General features: G+C 35.9%; 1 protein-coding gene across 3 annotated transcripts in view; it reads right to left on the bottom strand.

Annotated features, from left to right (window-relative positions):
* Positions 1-472: 472 nt before the first annotated feature.
* The window catches only part of MDFIC (MyoD family inhibitor domain containing), a 52,204-nt gene continuing 32,673 nt past the window's right edge, over positions 473-20,003 (bottom strand). For all 3 annotated transcript variants that reach the window (XM_033058532.1, XM_033058531.1, XM_033058533.1), the window contains exons 4-5: positions 13,938-14,213; positions 473-1,810 (exon numbers count right to left, since the gene is read on the bottom strand). In XM_033058532.1, the coding sequence (XP_032914423.1) occupies positions 1,563-1,810; positions 13,938-14,213 (524 nt within the window). In that variant the 3' untranslated portion in view covers positions 473-1,562. The remainder of the gene's footprint in view (positions 1,811-13,937; positions 14,214-20,003) is intronic.

Raw genomic sequence — 20,003 nt, 5'->3', positions numbered from 1 at the left:
GAATTCACTATGGTAGAAATAGACATTTATGGTAAATTCACTCAACACACATGCTATTGGCTATTGATGATTCTTGTAACAAGGACTTAATTTAGGAAAACTATAAATCTACACTCTACAAATGGAATATCTGGAGTGTAAACAGGAAAGTTTAAGTATGTGAGGTCAAGATGTGTAGGTGGCTTACACAGGAAAGTTCATGAGCTACAGACATGGAGGGGAGAAATTACCAGAAGGTAAAGAAAACGGGTACTTTGATTCCCTATATCTGGGAATGCCATAAACCTCGTTATGTGTTCCACAATTATAATTACAAATAAGAGATATTTCTTGGAAAGCCTAATGGCGTAATACAAAATATTCAGTTAGGTCTAACAGTTCCTAACTGTATTTTTCAAACATTTTAAATCCCAATCATTTTATTTTTAAAGCATATAATATATTTTTAAAATTACCTTTTTTTTTACACAATTATTTAAAAATAACATTTTAAATGTATCAGAGAATAAACATTTTTTCACTTGCTTTTTGCATTTAATGAAAAAATTCCTTGATCAAGTCAGTTTTAATTTATCTTTACACCCTGTTTAAATTCTGCTACCCTCTGTAGATCTTTCTTACACTGTAAAAAATAAATAGTAAGTTATGTGGCCCTGGCTCCAAGGCCACAAACACTGACCAGGCCACTTAATGCACTGGTTTAGATTATTGAGTTAACTTCTAATAATTTTCCTCTTATAGCCAATTTTTAAAGTATTGTTAGTTTGTTACTCAAGGATATATTTAATGTCTACACAGATTTCCAAAGTCTCTTTCTAAGATGAAGCATTTCAAGTAATAATAGTACTGAACTAAAATGATAAGGTCTCTATTCTGTCATGATTGATGACAAAGAAATCCTGTACTCTTCTAGTCCAGGGCAAAATTTATATTTGATTTTAGATTGTCAGATAAGCTCAGCAATGGAAAGCACCAGGAATTGCTCTCTAATCAATGAGATATTCAAAACAAAAGACATATTGCCAACATGACCACTGTAGCAAAACCAACGGTAGATTTCTGATGCTGGCTTTTGAATTAAGTTTAAAACAATATAGCAAAGTTGCTTTCAACCCAAAGAGAGAGAAATAGAGACATTCTGATTTTCAGAATGCCTGTAAAGACATGTTATGCATGGAGACATTTGAGTGTTTAAACATTAAAGTAGGTAACGGCAAATACTTAAGGCTTTGTCTTGCAGTTTGTTCTCTGACCAAAACCTATCAGTCAATCCAAATGGCAATTTTGCCTTCATATGGCCTGCAGTATCAGGCCTATAATTCACTTTCAATTAACTCTTCCATTTGCAAAGCCAAAAGGAAGCTGGAATGTAGCTTTAGTTTCACATACAAAACTATACAATTTGTGTTAGAATACAGATTTGAGGATTGCTATTTAAAAAAAGATTTATATAAAGGGAATTAACAGTGCAAGTGTGAAAATCTTACCTTGTCTTTCTTCAAATGTATTTAAAGAAAAGCTCTCCAGTTTTATAGAGAATAAAATAGAAAGGGTTATATATTTCATGATGGGAAGCAGATCCCACAGCATTCCATGCAGATCTCCAAGCAATCTGCAGATTCACAACAGGCGTCCATTATGCCACAGTCCATATCACAAGGGCAGTTACAGTCATCCCCCATCTCGTCCCCGCAGCAGCAGCAGCAGGCTTCTGACGTGCAGATGCCACACGATGCTTGTCCCAGGACAATGTTACAGAGGGTGAGAAACTCACAGAACAAGCAAGCTAGGATACAGTGAACACAGCAATCTTCATATGTAATAGTTCAGGAGCATGTCAGGAACAAACAAAACAAACAAAACAAACAAAACAGTAAAAAAAAAAAAGCAAAGAAGAAAAGAGTAAATCATTAATATGTCATTCTAAATCCAGATACATCACAATGTCAAATAAGTAGCTGAATGAAAATGGTTCAAAGTAAACATAATCTATCACAAAAAAAGTGCTTCCCATCTTCATGGTCACTTCTGCAGTTCAACTCATTTCCAACTCCATGCAGGTTTCCTGTCACCACTTCACTTCATACAAATCCCAAGTACTAAACTGCTCAGAGGTGTTTAGATCAATCTCCTTAGTAATTTATTATGTAAAATATCCATATCTATTATCTTCAGTCATACATTCTTACACAAACGGATTAAAAAAAATAAAAAAAACTACTAATGAGGGAAACTACCTAAAATTATTTCCAGCCCTTCCCAGTTCATCTTGCCCTTCGGAAACTGTTTAGTTTGCTTGATACATATGAAGAAAAATAAAGCAGTTGCCTGAATATTGTTGCTTTCTTTATTGTTTTTTGCACACGTCAAAACCACCTTAACAGTATGTTATACACATTTCTTACTTTTAACAATATGTAAAATATTCAGTCAAAATAACAGATTTTTCTATTGCTTTTCAACACAAATTAACTGGCAACTCATTTAATGTACTGCTTTAATCTTCAAGAGTTCTTAACTACACCTGAACAAAAAGACCCAGCTTTTAGAAGTACTACTAAATTATATAGATAATTCAGGTGTCTCACAAACTGCCTGCAAAATTATGGCACCTGAAAAGTAAATATATGGAATAACTTCAAACAATAATACATCCATGAGACATGACAGGAAAACAAGGATGGGAACTAAACATGTGCCAGTGAAAAGGAGACTGCAGGAATGAGGAATATACTCAATTTTACATAATATGTATAAATTCATACATATTAATTTGTATAAACATACTTAATTTATAAGAGACAGTGAATAGTCACTCAGAAACAAAACAAAAACTTAAAAGTACAAGATGTGTTCAGATTTTGTTCTTTTTACTGACTGAAAACTTTGAACTCTTTAGCCACAGACAGGTAAAGATTGGGAAAATGTTCTGGGGAAAACATCCTTCACAACCTCACCCTACCTCTTGCTGCTAGAGTCTATCACAAATATATGCTCCACGAGAGTCTGTTGGGAACAACAGGACATTGAGCTATATGGATGACTGGTCTGAGCACCTACAGACATTATGTTCTACAGACATTATATTCTTACAGTTCACAGGCTGAAGATTGCTGTCATAGGGGAAAATGTGCAATTACTTGCAACAGTAATACTATTATCAGGCCTTCTAACCAAATTTATTAATGCAAAAAATTGTGCAGTAGCCATAACAAGTATGTTGATAGATTCCAAATACCTCTAACATTGCCGAAACTGTGACTGGATGATAGTGCAGCAATAACTTACACAAGCAAGCATGAATACTTACAGCAATGCAGCAACAGAGACTCAGACCAGCCAAATCTGTCCCAAGAAGCAAAGGAAATACTTGAACTCTTAGCCCACTCCTACCTACTACACTAATTAGATGCAAACTTAGCTTGGGCATCTCTGTACTGAAATGTGGCTACAGTCATAATGTACTATTAAACCTTTATGCCCAAAAGGAAAAAATGGAAATTTCAGAGAAAGCAAGAAGAGGGAAAAAAACCCCAAAACTCTAACCTTAAAATCTTTCTACTACTCTGCAGGAAGAAAAACAGAGGAAACCACAGGTACATTTAATGTGCTTTAAAGAAAATTGTTTCTTGTAGTAAAAGGCTTCTATTCCCTAAGACATAATGTTGCTAAATAAATGACCTTCATAGAAAACATATAAGATAGGAGAAAAAAAGCTGGAGAGTATCAGTTCACTGAAGAGGACCAAAGCCAGACTGATAGCAATTAATTAGCTGGTTGCCATGGAGATGGTGTTAAATATGCTCAGGTAAAATCTCCTTTCAGATTTTCTTTTAATATGAAGGAAAAAGATAAAGAAGCCAAGAGGCCTATTTAAGAAACCTTCATATTTGAAGAACTAAAGTTTCAGCATATCGCATCTTTAAAAGACAGCTTGAAGAAGTTAATACAACAACAAATGTTGTTCTGCAATTTTTATTTTTTTTAGTACACCATAATGAAACTGTGTGTGTATATATATTGTAAATAAGATTATCAAAATATCTTGCCTGCTTCATGCAGGGATATGCAAAATTGCAGGGAGATAAATACACATTCACAGACACTATAATACATTTCTATCGATGGGCAAGGAACAGAGTTCATAGGTTAAAAAACAGCAACTGTACTCAGAAAGCATTTTCTGGAACCACAAAAGAACTTTTCCCTCCTAATCTAAAAAACTCACCAAATAAAGTCTTACAAGAAGAGGCCGTGTTGATTTGAATAAAGGTATTTCAAAGGTAAAATTATGAAAAATGGTCCAAGACACAGTAAGAAATTTTGGCCATTAGTATTATTGCAGAAATTCTGTAGAGGGTCTTTTTTTCCATCTCTTTTTCACCGACTGAAACACTAAAAGGATTTATTTACCTACTCTTTATTTTTATTTTCTGCTCCCCAGCTGGCAATCTTAATATTCGATTCAAAAAATCTTTATATAGCAATTTTACTTAACCTCCACAAACAATTAATAGAAAGTAAAGATACCCTTTAGTGCTCTCTTCATTCTTGCAATGACTCATTTGTACAATGAACATAAACTTCGATCCGCATTTCAAGGACAAACCTGAAATAATCATGTTTTTATGTTCTTCATGTTATTGACTTTTAATAGCTATCCAGGTAGCAATTATTTAACACATGACAAAGCATGCTGTTACCTAGTCCTATCTAACTTGCTGAATTCAGAATCATGACTCTAAAGGGCTGTAATATAGTTGGATAAAATGGGTGGAAGAATAAATTCTTGCATGTGTGACCCCTATTTCTTGGCTTCTTATCTACAGATGCAGTTATAGGAAAAGATACGGTTACACTGTATTTTTGTCGTAATAACAAACCTACATGCCACACAAAACTTATCCTTCTCTAGTATCTACATTCCTACAGCAACCTATCAGTTGTACAGAAAACATTATACAGCTAAAACTGACTGCCACAATGATCAGTGGAATGCAGCCATGAAGGCGCTATACAAAGCTTGCTTCAAAAGAGATGATCACAGGTTTTTCATTACCATGTTGGAGACCACTACAATATATTTAATTGCTTGCACAAGGCACTCCAGTATTTTTTTCTTGCTTTAAGACCGCAGAGACTATTTTAAGTTACATATTATTCTAAGTTCCAAAACTTTTTAGTACATTAAGAATAAAGACTATATTTAACTTCCACTCTTTAACCTTACCCCATCAAAATCAGATTTTTTTTCCACGTGATTGAGGAGTGGAACACTTTAATCCAACTAGAACTAAACATATATTATGTATTTGTAAACTTGGTGATTTTAATGTCTGACAATGTGTTTTCTGGAAACTTTAATTATTTTCTAGTCTTTAATAAGGAAATTATATAGTAACGCCAGTTAGGACACTGGTGCCAGCTTAAAATTATCTATTTCTTTAAGCTCTTTTTTGTTTGAGAATTAGAGGGTCTCATTCTTCTTCTCCCATTAGATATAGCAATACAATTGAGAATTAGGGGCACATCTTTATTGTGGACAGAACTCGTGGCCTTTGACATTCATGATGCACTGCTGTTGATAGTAAGTTAACTCTGAAGTTTCTTGAGGTTTAAGCTTTCCTTAAACCAATTTCCCTCTCTGTGGAAGTATTTAGGTTTCATCACAAACCAGGCAAATCATTAACAAAGATAAACTTTTTCTTAGGAAATCTACACTCCCCTACACCAGTCTTAAATTTCCACTGTTGTTCAATTTTTATAGGACACTTTCCTTTAACTGAGAAATGACTGTCACTATAGAAAAGTGAGCACTGTCTAGAGGCATGCTTAAAAATATAAAAATCCAAACCAGTACATCTACCTTAGTTCTTTCACCAAATGCTTCTGATTTAATCAAAACACTGTATCACATTTGTTGCCTAGATCCAAACTCTCATAAACTATGCTAAATGGCATAAATTACAACAGGCTTGATCTGTAGGCAGTGTTAGTACATTGTATTAGACCAACTTGTGTTTGGGGGGAAATGGTGAGTTTTCAGATAATCAAGTTTACCTTCAATTATTATTTCATTTTGCCTGGAATGAAAGTTAGACCTGAAGTTAAAAGGTTCAGCCCATCTGAAATCTTTTTAAACCAATATAAGCGAAGGTATTTCCTTAATCCCTTGGCACATCCCCAAAGGGCACAGATTTGTTAGGGAACTTCATCAAAACTGTAAAAGCATGCCAAAGCAAATAGAACCCCACCAACATGTTCAAGTTTTTGCTGCTTTATATCATAGACACACACCCAACCATGTGCTGATTTTACCAGAGTGGATACAGTACATGTAACACCTACTTTAACTGGACTTTAAATGGTACCAGAGACAATATCCAGACAAGAAATGGGCCTAAGATCTCTTCAAAGTCTTTGCATACTGTTATAAAAGCCCAGAAGGCTACAATTCTTACTCACCCCAGTTAAAACAGTGACACTGATTTAAGGAAAAGAAACAATATCAACAATAAAACTATTTTAATGTTTGTCCATGTCTTTAAACATTTGCAGGTGCCCACCACTTTTTACTTCTAAAACTTCTGCAAACAGATATTACCATGGTACCCAATTTCTTTCAAATACTGAAATATACATTCATTTTATTTCAATTTCCCTTGCATCATCTCCTCTTCATTTTTATGAAAAGATGCAGCTCTACTTAAAAAAAAGATTTTTAAGAGAACTATCAACCATCAAACCTGTAGGAAACGCAAAAGGTGAACTAAAAATGCACAGAGAAATGCATGTGCAGGCTGCTATATGCTGCTTTTGTAATGTTTGACACTAACCTGTCACAAAGTGACTCAAAAAGCTTTCATACCAAGCAGGCAGGTCACATATGATAAAAGTGTTTCATGTCTACAGTGGTAAATAAGCTCACTTACAGGATGGTGACCTTGGTAAGCTTCTTACTAACTATATTCACCAAGTTCAGACAACTCAAAACAAATCTCCAGGCGCTCTGCTGTCTCATGGAGAGAATCAAAAAGGGCAAACCCACAATCAAAGTGACAGCTGAGGTCTTCAGCAGGGGTTTACTGCGGGCCCCCGCAGAGCCCTGAACAGAAGCCCCAGCAGGTGCTACAGGCGTCCCGCAGTCCGGCAGCGCAGGCTGGCAGCGGCTGGGATGAACTGAGAGCCCCCAGCCAGAGCAGCACAGCACCAGCCACAAACCACCCCAGCACAAGACTCCTAAAGGGCTGCACAGGCGAGGAGCAAAATTCCTGAGCAGCGGCACACACACCATCACACCTCCCACCTCTACTGCAACAGGGCTCACGGGCAGCCTCTGCAACCCACTGCTTTTCTTCGAGAAAAATCACTGCACCCAGGAAAATGCTCACAGGAAAATAAGAAAAGGCAGAAAGATTGAACTGACCTGTTGTGTGGAGTATGGCTTTTTCTAGATAAAAGTGACATTTATTTTGACAGGGGAAAACACAGTTACAAAGCCTAGTACATGTGATATTTCACCATTTAAAGTAAAAAACTATTATCTCTATTGAATAAGAAAATTAAAATGTCGCCTGAACAGGCAAATCACATTGAACACATGGAAACTTTAATCAAAGCTTATATCCTGAGCTCTCAATAGATACATAACCTGAGGAGTAAAATGATCCATTTCAAACATACGGACATACTAAGAAATCTGCTAATTTCCAATACCTAAGACTCCCTTAGAATATGAAGCCTTCATTGCCACTGCCCACCATTGCAAATACTGAGACAAGTTAGGTGCTAGGTGGACTATGTCCTTATAAAAGAGATGCTGTTGGAAGATTCCTTTTCTGTACAGGCTCTGTTTTCCACTCAGTCTTGTCAATAAACATGTAAATTATCATTCAAGTCTTCTGTGCAGAAAAACAACTAAAAAACAGTAAACCATACTGACTGAAAACACCTCACTCTTCAGAATGCATTCTTGAAAAATACACATTTGACCATACGATGTTATTTGCCCACTGCCTGATTGACAACTGTGTTCTGATACAACTTGTCTAACAAAAACATCTGTTTATCACTTCATGCTCTGACACAAGTCCACTTTCGACCAATTTCCAAAACATACCAAATAAAATTTCGGCTACAATAGAGAGATTGCAGGATACTAACAAGTAGTTGCCTAAATAATACTTAATGCTACGGGATGGATTTCAGAAGTGTATGTATGTTCAAAAAAAAAAGCCAGGTTGAGAGATGGCCAACAGACATTTCTGTAATGTTAGTCTACTGATGCACACTTACTGAATTTCGGTAAATAACAGCAATCACATGACTGAACAGTATATAAAAGAAAACTTACTGCTGCTCTGGTGTCCCTCAAGAGGAAAAAACCCCAACAGAATCCTATTGCAAATCATTCACACTAAAGTAAAGTTTCCTGGAAACCATTTTTCCTATATAAAGTTATATAAACCAAAGTAAAACACTCCTACTTCAAATAGAAGTCTGCTAGCATGCTAAGACAACTACTCATTACTTTCCATGTACATGCACCTAGTGGCTCTTAAGACCCTGGCTTAACACAAAGCCTATTTGTTGAACTTGCTTTGCCTTCAGTTAAGCCATCAGTATCACTTCGGATATTCTAATAAATTAATGTAGTCAGCAGCATGAGTTAAATGGTGTCCACCATGCTTTGATTCAAAATCTAGAACAGATGAAGTTGCATTATACTAAAAAGAAGGGGAAGGGGAAAGGGATGTCTTATTCAAATGCACCCTGAAATATTGAATTTTAAACACTGGATTTAAAAAAAAACACCCACTCTTTGGATGAAACGTTCATTGAATCTCTAAGCTCAGCACTACAAGAAGCACAGTCTAGAAAGCTGAGGAAGGTTCAGGCTTTGCTTCTGGGAAAGACTGAATGATAACTTGAATGTGGTGGCAAGTCTGCACTGGTTGTCCTTCCCTAGAGTCCCACCCCATGCTGCAGGCTTTCCTTATCTAGCTCACTGCTGCATCTAGCCTTATTACACTTCCTAAAGACCTCTCCTGAAAGAAACTGATTGCAAAGAAGATGCCTTTTAGTGCCTTTCTGATTTAGAGTGCCTGGGAAGGAAGGAATAAGTAGATCTCACTCTCCATACAGGAGGCAGGCTCATGATCTGTTCAGCATAGTTTAACAATCTGTTGTTTCCAAATGAATACAGCAATTGTGTATGCTCAAAGCTTTTGAGTGAAGTACCACATTAAATTCAAATTATCGAGTCACTAGAGTTGTGGGAACTTCCCTGCCAAACACACTAACTTCTGACATCACAACTTGACCAGAAGTAAGAGCTTCATGTCAAGAATTAATTAAAACCTGTATTCCCTCTCTCCATCCTTAACATTTCATAAACTATTGCTTTGATTTAAAAAAATGTATAGCTTCATAAGGATTCGGTAGGAAAACTCAGTTTCTAGAAAATAATAAGCACCTACTTTAGACCCTCACTCCCTTAGTTAAATTCCTCTTCCATCTTTCCCCCACCCAACTTCTTTCCTTTTCTCCTCCAACTCTGCATGCCATTATTACTTACCTTCCACCACTCTTGACACACATATTCATGTATCCAATTGCTCATCTGTCTTCATTCCCTGACATCTCAATCTACTGTTCTGCTGCCTCATTGCTGTCTCTTTTAGACCTCTCCAAGTTTCTCTGGATAGGTCTGCATCTGGATCTGCATCAGAGTTCTGGATGCTCTGCATCTGAACACAGCAGCTAGACTGCCTTCCTTTTTACTCATTTACAATTGCTATTTCATGTTTCCAAGGTGTTTTTCTCCATTGTTCATAACAAACAGGTGAAAGCTAGTAACAATTCTCTTTGCTAGTGGCTTACCAACCAGAATTTTGGAAGTACTGTGACACCTCTGGCATCAATAATTCAAAATATTATTAACATTCCTTTGAGTTAATTTTTTTTTATTCCAAACATTCACTGAAACCTATCCAGTCCCTTTGAAAAATCTTTAGAACTGAACAGTGTTTAAAAACTACTTTTCAGGAGTGACACTCCAACTATTTCATAATTCCTTTGGTTTTTTTGTAGTGTAAGTTATGGAGCTGAGTAAGATTTCTTCAGGGACAATATGGATTAATAATAGATGTGGAGGAAAAGCAGAACTGGTGAGTGCACTCACGCCCTTCTAAGTCTCACTGGATGTGAAATTGTTTCTAACCAGCATATTCTGGAATGCTGACATGACCACATATACTACAGACTCATTTTAAAAAGGAGTCTTTAACGCTTTTATACTACTGTTACCAAAATGTCTGTTATATTTTGAAGCATTTCGCATACAAATTCAGTTCCAAAAGCTCACAAGATGTGACCCACAATACAAGTGGAGTTTCCAGCAAGAAGAATTAATAAAGGACTTCTTAATTGTGGTGGGTGAATTTTTGAGGGGTGGCAGACTGGGAGGTTTCATAGCTTGTGTTAGGACTGCCTAGTACTTTGGAGACCAACAGGAGCTGTGCCAATTTTCACAGGAAGATGTGCTACCCACAGTGAAGTAATACTGAACTTAATTTCGTTTTCTAGTATATACAGTGAAATCTGCAGTATATGAAGCAGCATGCTACATTTCAAATAAGCATGAGCCCAAATGTGTTCTTGTGCAGGAGGGGAGGCAAGCCCATCATGTGTCTTGATTCTATCTTGCTTCAAGCCTTCCAGGCATTCTGTTCTGTCAACAGACACAATATTCTAGAGCAAAGTACCAGACCTGGACAAACTTTGCATTATAACCAAGTGTAGTGCTCCAGAAATATTCATATCTTTTCTTTTAAGAAGAATCAAGAAGAATGTGGCTTTTGGGAGGAAATTTTAAAAAACGAGGAATAGTAAAATTAAAGTGAATTGAAAGATCTGAAAGTGTAAAAGTTTACCTTATTTCTTTCTACTAAAACTTTCTGGATGCTATAAACTAAGCAGGTGAGTTAATTCAGGTGATTTATTACTCACAGAACAAAATAAATAGTTTGTCTCTTTCCGCATAAAACCATTTAAAAAACTTCTATTTAAAATATAGAAGCTATATTATTACACTATATATATATGTGCCTGAATACAAATACACATCTTCAAGTAAATTCAAACCCAGTAACTCTTCAGCAGTAACCACTGGCTTATGAGGTTAACATGGTACAAGTTAAAGCAAAGCCAAGTAGTTAAGCAATGTCACAAATAATTTTCAATAGCTTTGTATCTTCTCCATCTTCCTGTAAGCTGTGTCAATAACCTCCACAGAAATGTCATTGAATCAGAAGAAGCAACTGCTCATAAAAACACCTCTTTGCGCAAAAATGTTCATTATACAAAGAAGAATAGCTGCAGAAGTTACGTTCAAATCAAACTGTGTATACAGTATTGAAAGAATGTCTATTCCATTATCAGTCACTGAATAGTCTTCTGGCTTAGTATAATTAGATGCATTTATCAAGCATATATATGCATATATGTACATATATTCCTGATTTAAATGCAATTATAAGTCCTTTAAAAAAGTAACTGGGCTAATTATATCAGGTTTTTGTAATGTGGCCTTCCAGAAGTAGTCATAAGGGGTTAACATGACTTGTAGTAACAACAAAATTATTTTTAGCTATCAATAAGTAATTTTTCCCTTAAATAGTGAGCTCTTCTTTGTTTTAATTTAGATATTTCAAGTTACTGCTGCCAGACTTTCTGATGGTGCATCTTCTGAAAAATTGGGATGGTAGAACAAATAAAGCATATATTGATACTTCCTGAAAGGCAACCACTTGATAAGAATACTATTTATAGTTTATAGTTCTGTCATGTAGCCCCATAGAATACCTTACTGAAAAGCTGAAGAAGCTGTCAGAAGGCTTGTACATGTGTGCAGGCAGATGTGTTTACATAAATATAAAACATGTCTGTCAGAGAATTGCAAAGCAAAATAAATTTCAAAACCAGAATATCACTTTCAAAAACAAATATTCCCTTATGGGCATATTCCAATACACCAGACATACTTTAATCATTGTATGATAAAACTTGTGCTTAACTTGGAATGAGTAACAGGAAACTTAGAGCTGCAGACATTTGCAGAATGGGAGAAGCTACTCAGAGCATATATCCAAGTTCCCACTTTCAAAAGGAGAACACTACAATGCCAGATGTACAGCGTTGACTGTATTTAGCTTTAGCTATTTGGTGACTTGTGAAATTGTGTGTGACAATGCAACTATCCTGAATTTCTGTGTTTTGAAAGAATGCAAAATATACAATGTGATAACACTGTTTAATTATCTATATTCTAATCAGACATGCCTTTAAGGATAATGATATTTCTTCTGTATATAAAATTACTGCATTATGGCAGTTTTAGGCAACTAGCACAACTGTGTTAGATATTAAAATCAGACATTAGAATTCAAAGCTAAATCTGAAAATATCATTAATTTTCTCCTCAAACACTTAGTAATTTGACATAATTATATTCAGCTATTAAACAGAAAAAAACCGACCCTCAACAACTGGTTCTATTACAGGATAATTTTAGAAGAAAAAGGGAAATGTTTTCCATAATTAATTGTATAGGGGAATGAACAGAGCAGGTACTGCCTCTGAAATCACAGCTTGGTTTTTTTTCAGAGGTTGAACTTCTTAAAATTCACAGGTTTGCACTTTGTTTCAGTCACATGAACAGACCTAGGGTTCTTAAGATACAGTCTTTTCAAAGTGCATTAAGGAGAACCATATAAGATTTCATGTAACAGAAAAGGGAATACAGGAAGAATGAAATTGTGATTTTGGAAAGAAATGTTAGCGGACTAAAAGTGAAACAGAAAAGTAACAGTAGATTCTTGAAGATAAACCGGGAAATAAACAATAGCAAGGGGGACCAGCCCATGGAAAAGTCTGACTGAAGCTGTTCTTGATGTTACTGCACAAACTTACTGAGTAAATTTGACTAAAGTAGTTGAAGCCAAAAGGGGTCATTCCCCTGCCATCAGCAGGCTTCATTCAGGCTGCTACATGCGGTTCTTCTCATCCCTCATCCTTTTATCAAGGCTGAGAATCCTCCCCATTTCACTGAATGCTACTGTCTCCCATTTCTCTGAATGTGTGCCTGTCCCCTAACTCTTGAGATGTTTTTTAACCAGTCACATCTGTGCCTGCCTCAAACCAATAAAATTTCTAGTATCTCTGCACTCTTCTTGTTAAGGGCAGTAGCAAAGTCCACATTAGTGCTAATGGGAAGGCAGTGGCTTGAGAAGTTCAGGAACTCTGGAACCATGAGTGTAAATGCCAGCAGTGAGAGCTCAGAGAGATGGCTAAAAACATAAGAGAAATTATTTCTTTTTGCTTATTTAAGCTATGCAGGAGTATGAAGCTTTTTTGTGCACATTATCTACATCCCAAACATAGCATAAGGCACACTGAACACTGAAGCACAGGTCATTGTTTTATCATCTAGTGTTGAGACCTCACAGCTAGTCAGAATATTGGCTAACAGAACATTTCAAAAGCAAAGTCTACCCTCACAGAGCCTGCCATTACTGGATTTAAATATTTACTGTGCTTTGAACTAGTAGTACTTTAATGTTTTTTTTTTCTGGTGCATGTGTGACAATGTTGACAGGAGTTTCTCTCAGCTCAGGATACTAAGTACAGAGACTAAAACATTATCAGATCATGTTGACCAAACATTTGAAAGCAAGAACTCTTCCATTCCTTCCCTCTCCTTCAAATACTTAATATTTTCCTTTGGGAAAGAAGCTTGTCTTTTATCTTAATAACTTCTATTTGCTTCTGGAGTATGAGTCACATTCTTCAATTATTTTCAGTTGATTGTATAATTTTTACTGAGGTTTGGTTTGTCTTTATTCAGTTTGATTTTTTAAAAAAGAATATCAGCTTACCTTCTGGTGAAGTACCTGGCTTTTGAGAAAACACAGAGCTTATTTTACTCTTCTTGCTGCTGTTGCTGTTGACAGACAAGGTGGACTGAATTTTTCTGTGCATTTTCTCTGAAACAGGAGACGAAAGGTTTCTGTTGTCTGCAGGCATATGCTTGACCCCACTGTGAATTCCACTTCCATTACTCAGAGCCACATGGCCATTTTGGATTTTGCCACTTTCTTCCTCACTCCTTTCCAGTGCTGAAGTATTTGGTTGAGGTAAACGTTGGGGTTGTGCTTAAAGTACAAGAAAGAAATAAAGGGTTAATTTATATTGTAGATTGATATCTGAACACTTTAGGGTAGGTTGGGAATGCAACTTTCCTTGCTCTTATTACTCTAAAAGCAGTCTTATAAGTTAACATTCCCCCATCAAGACAATAAAGCAAAAAGTATCTCTAGATTGAAAATAATTATTAAGTATTCAAAAAGCACCTCATGTCTGAATGAGGCCTAGATTCCCCATTTGGTAATGCAAGGAAAGGCTTGCAAGGCTCTGTGAACTACAGTAATTTCACGATTATAAGCCACACTGAGTATTAGCTGCACTTCCAGGTGCCAGCAACTTTTTGTTCTTTGTCCATATATAAGCCACACCTGATTATAAACCCCACGTTACAATACAGAGTGTGATAAAAGGTATCTATTCTATCATCATTTGTTGAGGGTGGGGGCAGTGATCCTGATCTCCACAGCAGATATTCTGCTAATGGGCTATCCATTGAAACCAGGTAGGGCGTTGTTCTTTATCTTTGCACAACCCATCCTTCCTCCATAGAGTCATTTTCTGCTAATGGCCCATTGAGTCCCACTGTGGGACTGATAAAATTACTGCATCCCATTGGAAGTTGCTCCAGTCAGGGGAAAGAGCCCAACAATTTTTACCAAGATAAAAACAGAGGTTTTGGGACACTAAGGGAGCCCCTTTCTCCACTGGACTCCAGAGGAAAACCGAATTTCTCCACATCACCACTGGACCTCTGGAGGGAAACTGCACCTTCTGCAGGAGCACTGCTTCAACTGAATCACATCTGTCCCTGCAGGAGGATGCAGCCACCATTTAATGGGACTGCTACCAACACCCTGCCTGACAGGGTGTCAGGTTGTACTCCGACTTTGTCGGGGCTTGGAGTTTGTTTCTTTGTAGTACTGTATTTCTATTTTAATTTCCCTAGAAAAGAACTGTTATTCCTAATTCCCATATTTTTGTCTGAAAGCCCCTTGATTTCAAAATTATAATAATTTGGAGGGAGGGGGTTTACATTCTCCATTTCAAAGAGAAGTTCCTGCCTTTCTCAGTAGACACCTGTCCTCCAAACTAAAACAGCAACTTTTTGTTCTTTGTCCATATATAAGCCGCACCTGATTATAAGTCGCACTTCGGATTTGGACCAAAATTTTAGTCAAAATGGTGCGGCTTATAATTGTGAAATTACTGTACACAGAGAGAATAATGCAATCAATTTGAAGAAAGGGAAAAAGTCATGACTGGGAACAAATGTTGCAAAACTGAGATAAACTTGTATTGAAAGAAACAAATGAAAAATGTGTGAAATACATCCAAATGAGAAAAAAAGTAGGAGTAAACATACAGACCACAGTGATGGGCTAAGATGCAGGCTGGACAAGCTGCCAGTCTTCAGAAAATAACCTGATATGGTGATGTGGTAGGGGTCCCCTGACACTCAGTCATCACAGACCAGTATATTACAGAACACAAATATCCAGGTAACTAACAACTTTGAGCTTAAATTCATAAAGATCGCGGATAACTGAGCAGTAAAAAACCAACCAAAATCCAGTTTTGTGGAAGAGGTAACCAGAAGGTACTTGCACCACAGAGCTGTGGCAAGCCAGAGTCCCCATCTCCATATTCTTCAACTCAGAATCACAATTTTAGAAATGACTGTAATGGCCCACTTAGGGATTTAATGGAAACACTAAAATGGTCAAAGAGAAAAAACCAACCCTGGTCAAGGCAAGAATTGGCAGTGACCTGGTTAAGTCTCTGAGAGCACATATAATAAATTCATTCTAATGAATAAGCATGAAACTTGGCCATTCGGTGTTGAGCTATCATATCATAAAGCAGCATATTTGTAGCAACATGGAAAATGGATTTCCTTTGTATTATTTGATTTGTAACTAAATAAAATATGCATGGTGTTTTAATATAAGGCTTTGTAATTTAAAAATTGTTTCAATTTAACAATCATTATTTAGAAAAAAAAATGCAGATTTTGTGGGGGAAAACTAATTAAACTAAACACAGTAACACAACAAGATTTCACAATCAAAAAGCATCAGCCCAATCAACTCTCCCAATCAAAACACTACTGCATCATGCTTGGACATAAAGAGGTTTACAGACAGTCCAATTTTCCACCTATTTAAAAATCCTCTGTCAAAGAAAAATTCTAGATTCCATTAGATATCCAATGGACGAGTAATTTGTGCCAGCAGTAAGGAAAAATGGTGCTGCAGTTCATTCTCTTTTCAGATGGTTCATATCCATTTTCTGACAATATGAAGGTAAAAAATACATATAGACACTTATAGGAGTTTGTTCTAAAAGAAACAACTCCACTGACCACTTCAGGTACAAGTTAATAAATTTTCCAACAAATACTACTAGGACAAAGAGATCAACATGGTCTCTAAAAGGACTCAGCTCTAAATTTGCCTAACAAACCCTCAATGCTTTCCTTTTATCCAGTACACTAACACCATTCTCAAATTGCTTTGTCCACTATCATAAACTTTTCCAGATTAAACTTCACACAAATCTTAAACTTTATGTTCTGGTCATGTTCACAGGCAACAAAGGATTCTTTTTCGTAACAGTTTAAATATGAACTGGTTCACGCTTTTCTTGCCACTTGATATTTTAGTCACTGCCACTAACATTTTCAGAAGATAGCCTTGACTGACCACATTTATCTAGGTCAGAGTAACCCTGCCTAAACCCACTTGACCAAAGTGATAATTTTCTGTTGTAGGAAAGAAAGGGAGGGCTGGGAGAAACATTCATGTTTTGGACTCCCCAGAGATGTTACAGGGAATACAAAGATCAAAGATCATTCTCTCCCATTACCACTAGTAACTGCTCAGAAACCTCCAAGCCAATAAAACAGGAGCACACTATCTGAGACCTGAAGAACTAACTTCTGCCCAAAGGCTTTTTTATTGACAATGTTGAAACTGTTTCTCCTTCAATTTTGCATAAGTGTTTGTAAAATATATGAACAGAAGCATAAACAAGGCACTTTCTTCACTTTGGAATTCAATTTGTGCTATTGATGCCTTGAGAGGCTGCCTATAACAGAGGCTAGACGGTGTAAAAGGAATAAAGTAGGTATTTATTAAAAGGCCTTCAAAAGGTACACCTTGGGCAGTATAAGAGCCTAGTCATGGCTACATCCAAGATGGATGCAAAATGGACCCAAGATGATGCTGAACCATGAGTTTTCACACTTTTATAAGTTTTTGGTCCATTTAAAAATTTGGGTTAATTGTCCAATTACAGCTTCAGGTTATGAATTCCCATCCTCCCAGATTGCTTTCCTCAATTCACTGCTGTTTACACTTTTTGGGCCTGAAGCTGCAATGGTGTCCTTGATTCTAGGGCTGGAAAAGGATTGTTTTGTCTAGCTAAACTGTGAGGAGAACTTGTTGACACTTTATATGAAGTTCAGAGTTATACACTTCGCAGTACAGAATCTGGAAAATATGAAAGCTGAAACTTAAGGCATCACTGTATATTTGGCAAACATATCCAAGTTCTCATCAAGGTCCCAAAACAAATTTTTAGGGAATTTTCTCCTGTTTCAATAAGAATTATTAAAAGTATACTACCACAAACCCACCCTTCATGTAGATTCTCTTTCCATGTATGTGCAAAATTAATTTTGTTAAAAATCATATATTATTCCTTCAATTTTAAAAATAGTCAATGTAGACCTAATCACAGTCAAAAACTCTTTGCCAATACCAGAAATTAAAATTTACTCTCTAAAATTCAGTGTTTATGTGCACAGCAGCCCATAGTTTTATCTTCATTATCCAACTTATATGCAAATTTTGTTATTAAGGAGCAGTATTTTTCATGTTTCATGTAATGTTTCCTCACCCGTTATTGCCTACGATTCCTTGCTGTGGAGTAGTGCAGTTGTACCAATGAACCAGAATTGCTGGGGACAGTTAACCTTCCTCAATAAACACTAGCAATAGACTTTTCTAAAAATTCTCTAAGTCTGGATGTTAGTTTATAAAACTGACATCTATGACCTTTTCTAAGCCAGTTAAATTGGTGGTGGCAATTTAAATTGTTTGTATATTTTTGTGGCTTTGTAATAATACAGTAACTTGACAAATATCCAAAATTCAATCTTCAAAATTAGGTGTGTTTCTGTCAAACTGTAGGAAATTGAAAGTCTTGGAAATCTAGTTATAGGTTTCTGCTTTTATTATTATTTTTACTAAGGGTTTAGGGACTTTTCTATGGGTTTTTAAATTTTAATTTTTATTAAGTAATCCTGTTCCCAAAGTACTCTTACTTGAGTCTTTTAACATTAACACAGAACTTTTTAGCTGACTGGCTTTACAGTATTCACGTGTGATACGCAGGTCAAATCAAAATGGAATAAAACCCCAAATGGATTAGTTATCTCAATTTAAATTTACTTTAACTTTATTGATAATTTTGCACTAGGGAGACTTGAATCTTATGGTTAAAACACACTTGAAACCAATTAGGAACCATATGACCGCATTCTAGCATAAAGAACAAAAGCAATTGACAGTTCCGAGATTAAACCACAACCACTCAGTTTAGAACAGAAATGTTTTTACCTTATTTTTTAAAGGTTGTGTGTATCTTAAAAAAAAAAGGAAAAAAAAAAGGAAAAAAAAAGGTGTAATATGGAGAACGACACAATGCTTCTTAAAACACAGTGATACCCAGGGACTCTCACTCTCTCTTTAATGATCCACTGCTCTCATTCAGCTGTCTTTCTTTTTTCAAATCTTTACATATGTGACAGCTCTCAAAAGTAGACCATAGACCATCTGGCATTTTCCGAGGTGTAACTTGTGCAAATTCAGCTCTACTGGGAACACAATGCTATCTTCTGCCTGCGTTATAAAAGATACAATAGAATGTAGAACTTATGAGTTGTTTTGAATTATTCATTTTTTGCCTGTATATTCAAGAAATTTTACAAACTCTGCATTTTGTACTACATAATCACATGCGTTAAAGGTACAAAGAAACTTTTTGACACCTCTTTTCTACAGAAAGATGGCATTTTGTTTGATATGTGAACATTCAGCGCCTGTTATATCATTCTAAACAGGCCGTGTGCTGCTACAAAAGATCCCATTTTACACTCTATGTATGAGCAAAAATGTTATTCTTGATATTCACTAACTAATGCAATACACATCAAAATTTCAAATGTGTGTTGGATGAACATTCAGCATTGCCAAATCAGCATGGTACTGGTCACTTACTATATGTCAGAGATTTAAGAAAAAAATCATTCCTCAGACAACATAGAAAAATTGTCATTTCAAACATCTACAATAAGTAGTTTGAAAATGTCCTAAGAAATACCATGCTTTTCAGGTTAATATGTTTTTAATCTTTAGCAAAACCAGTAGATTTAAGTCAATATTTTATACAGTGCTAACACTAGTGGATTTTCAATAAGAATGATAAATATTAGATTAATGATTCAATAGACTGAATCTTTTTTGATAGAAAACTAGCAGATAATATAGGTAGTAATAACTGCACATGAATCTGCTGCCTGTGGAAAAGCAATAAAAAGGCAATATATTGCTATAGCATATAATCTATTAGTGTTTCACACTTCCTTGTCGTTGATTTCCTTGCAAAGTGGGCCTTAATACACTAACTTCTGCTGTTATTTAACTGACTTTACACAATAATTTAATTGTAATGTTACTATCTGATGAATTAAAACAGGAAACATATTTTATGGTTTTGATGGTTTTGAAGTAACT

Source organism: Catharus ustulatus, chromosome 4, assembly GCF_009819885.2.
Source record: "Catharus ustulatus isolate bCatUst1 chromosome 4, bCatUst1.pri.v2, whole genome shotgun sequence".
NCBI classification, from domain to species: domain Eukaryota; kingdom Metazoa; phylum Chordata; class Aves; order Passeriformes; family Turdidae; genus Catharus; species Catharus ustulatus.
Note: the sequence above shows the minus strand (reverse complement) of the source record. Positions and strands in the feature narration are given on the sequence as shown.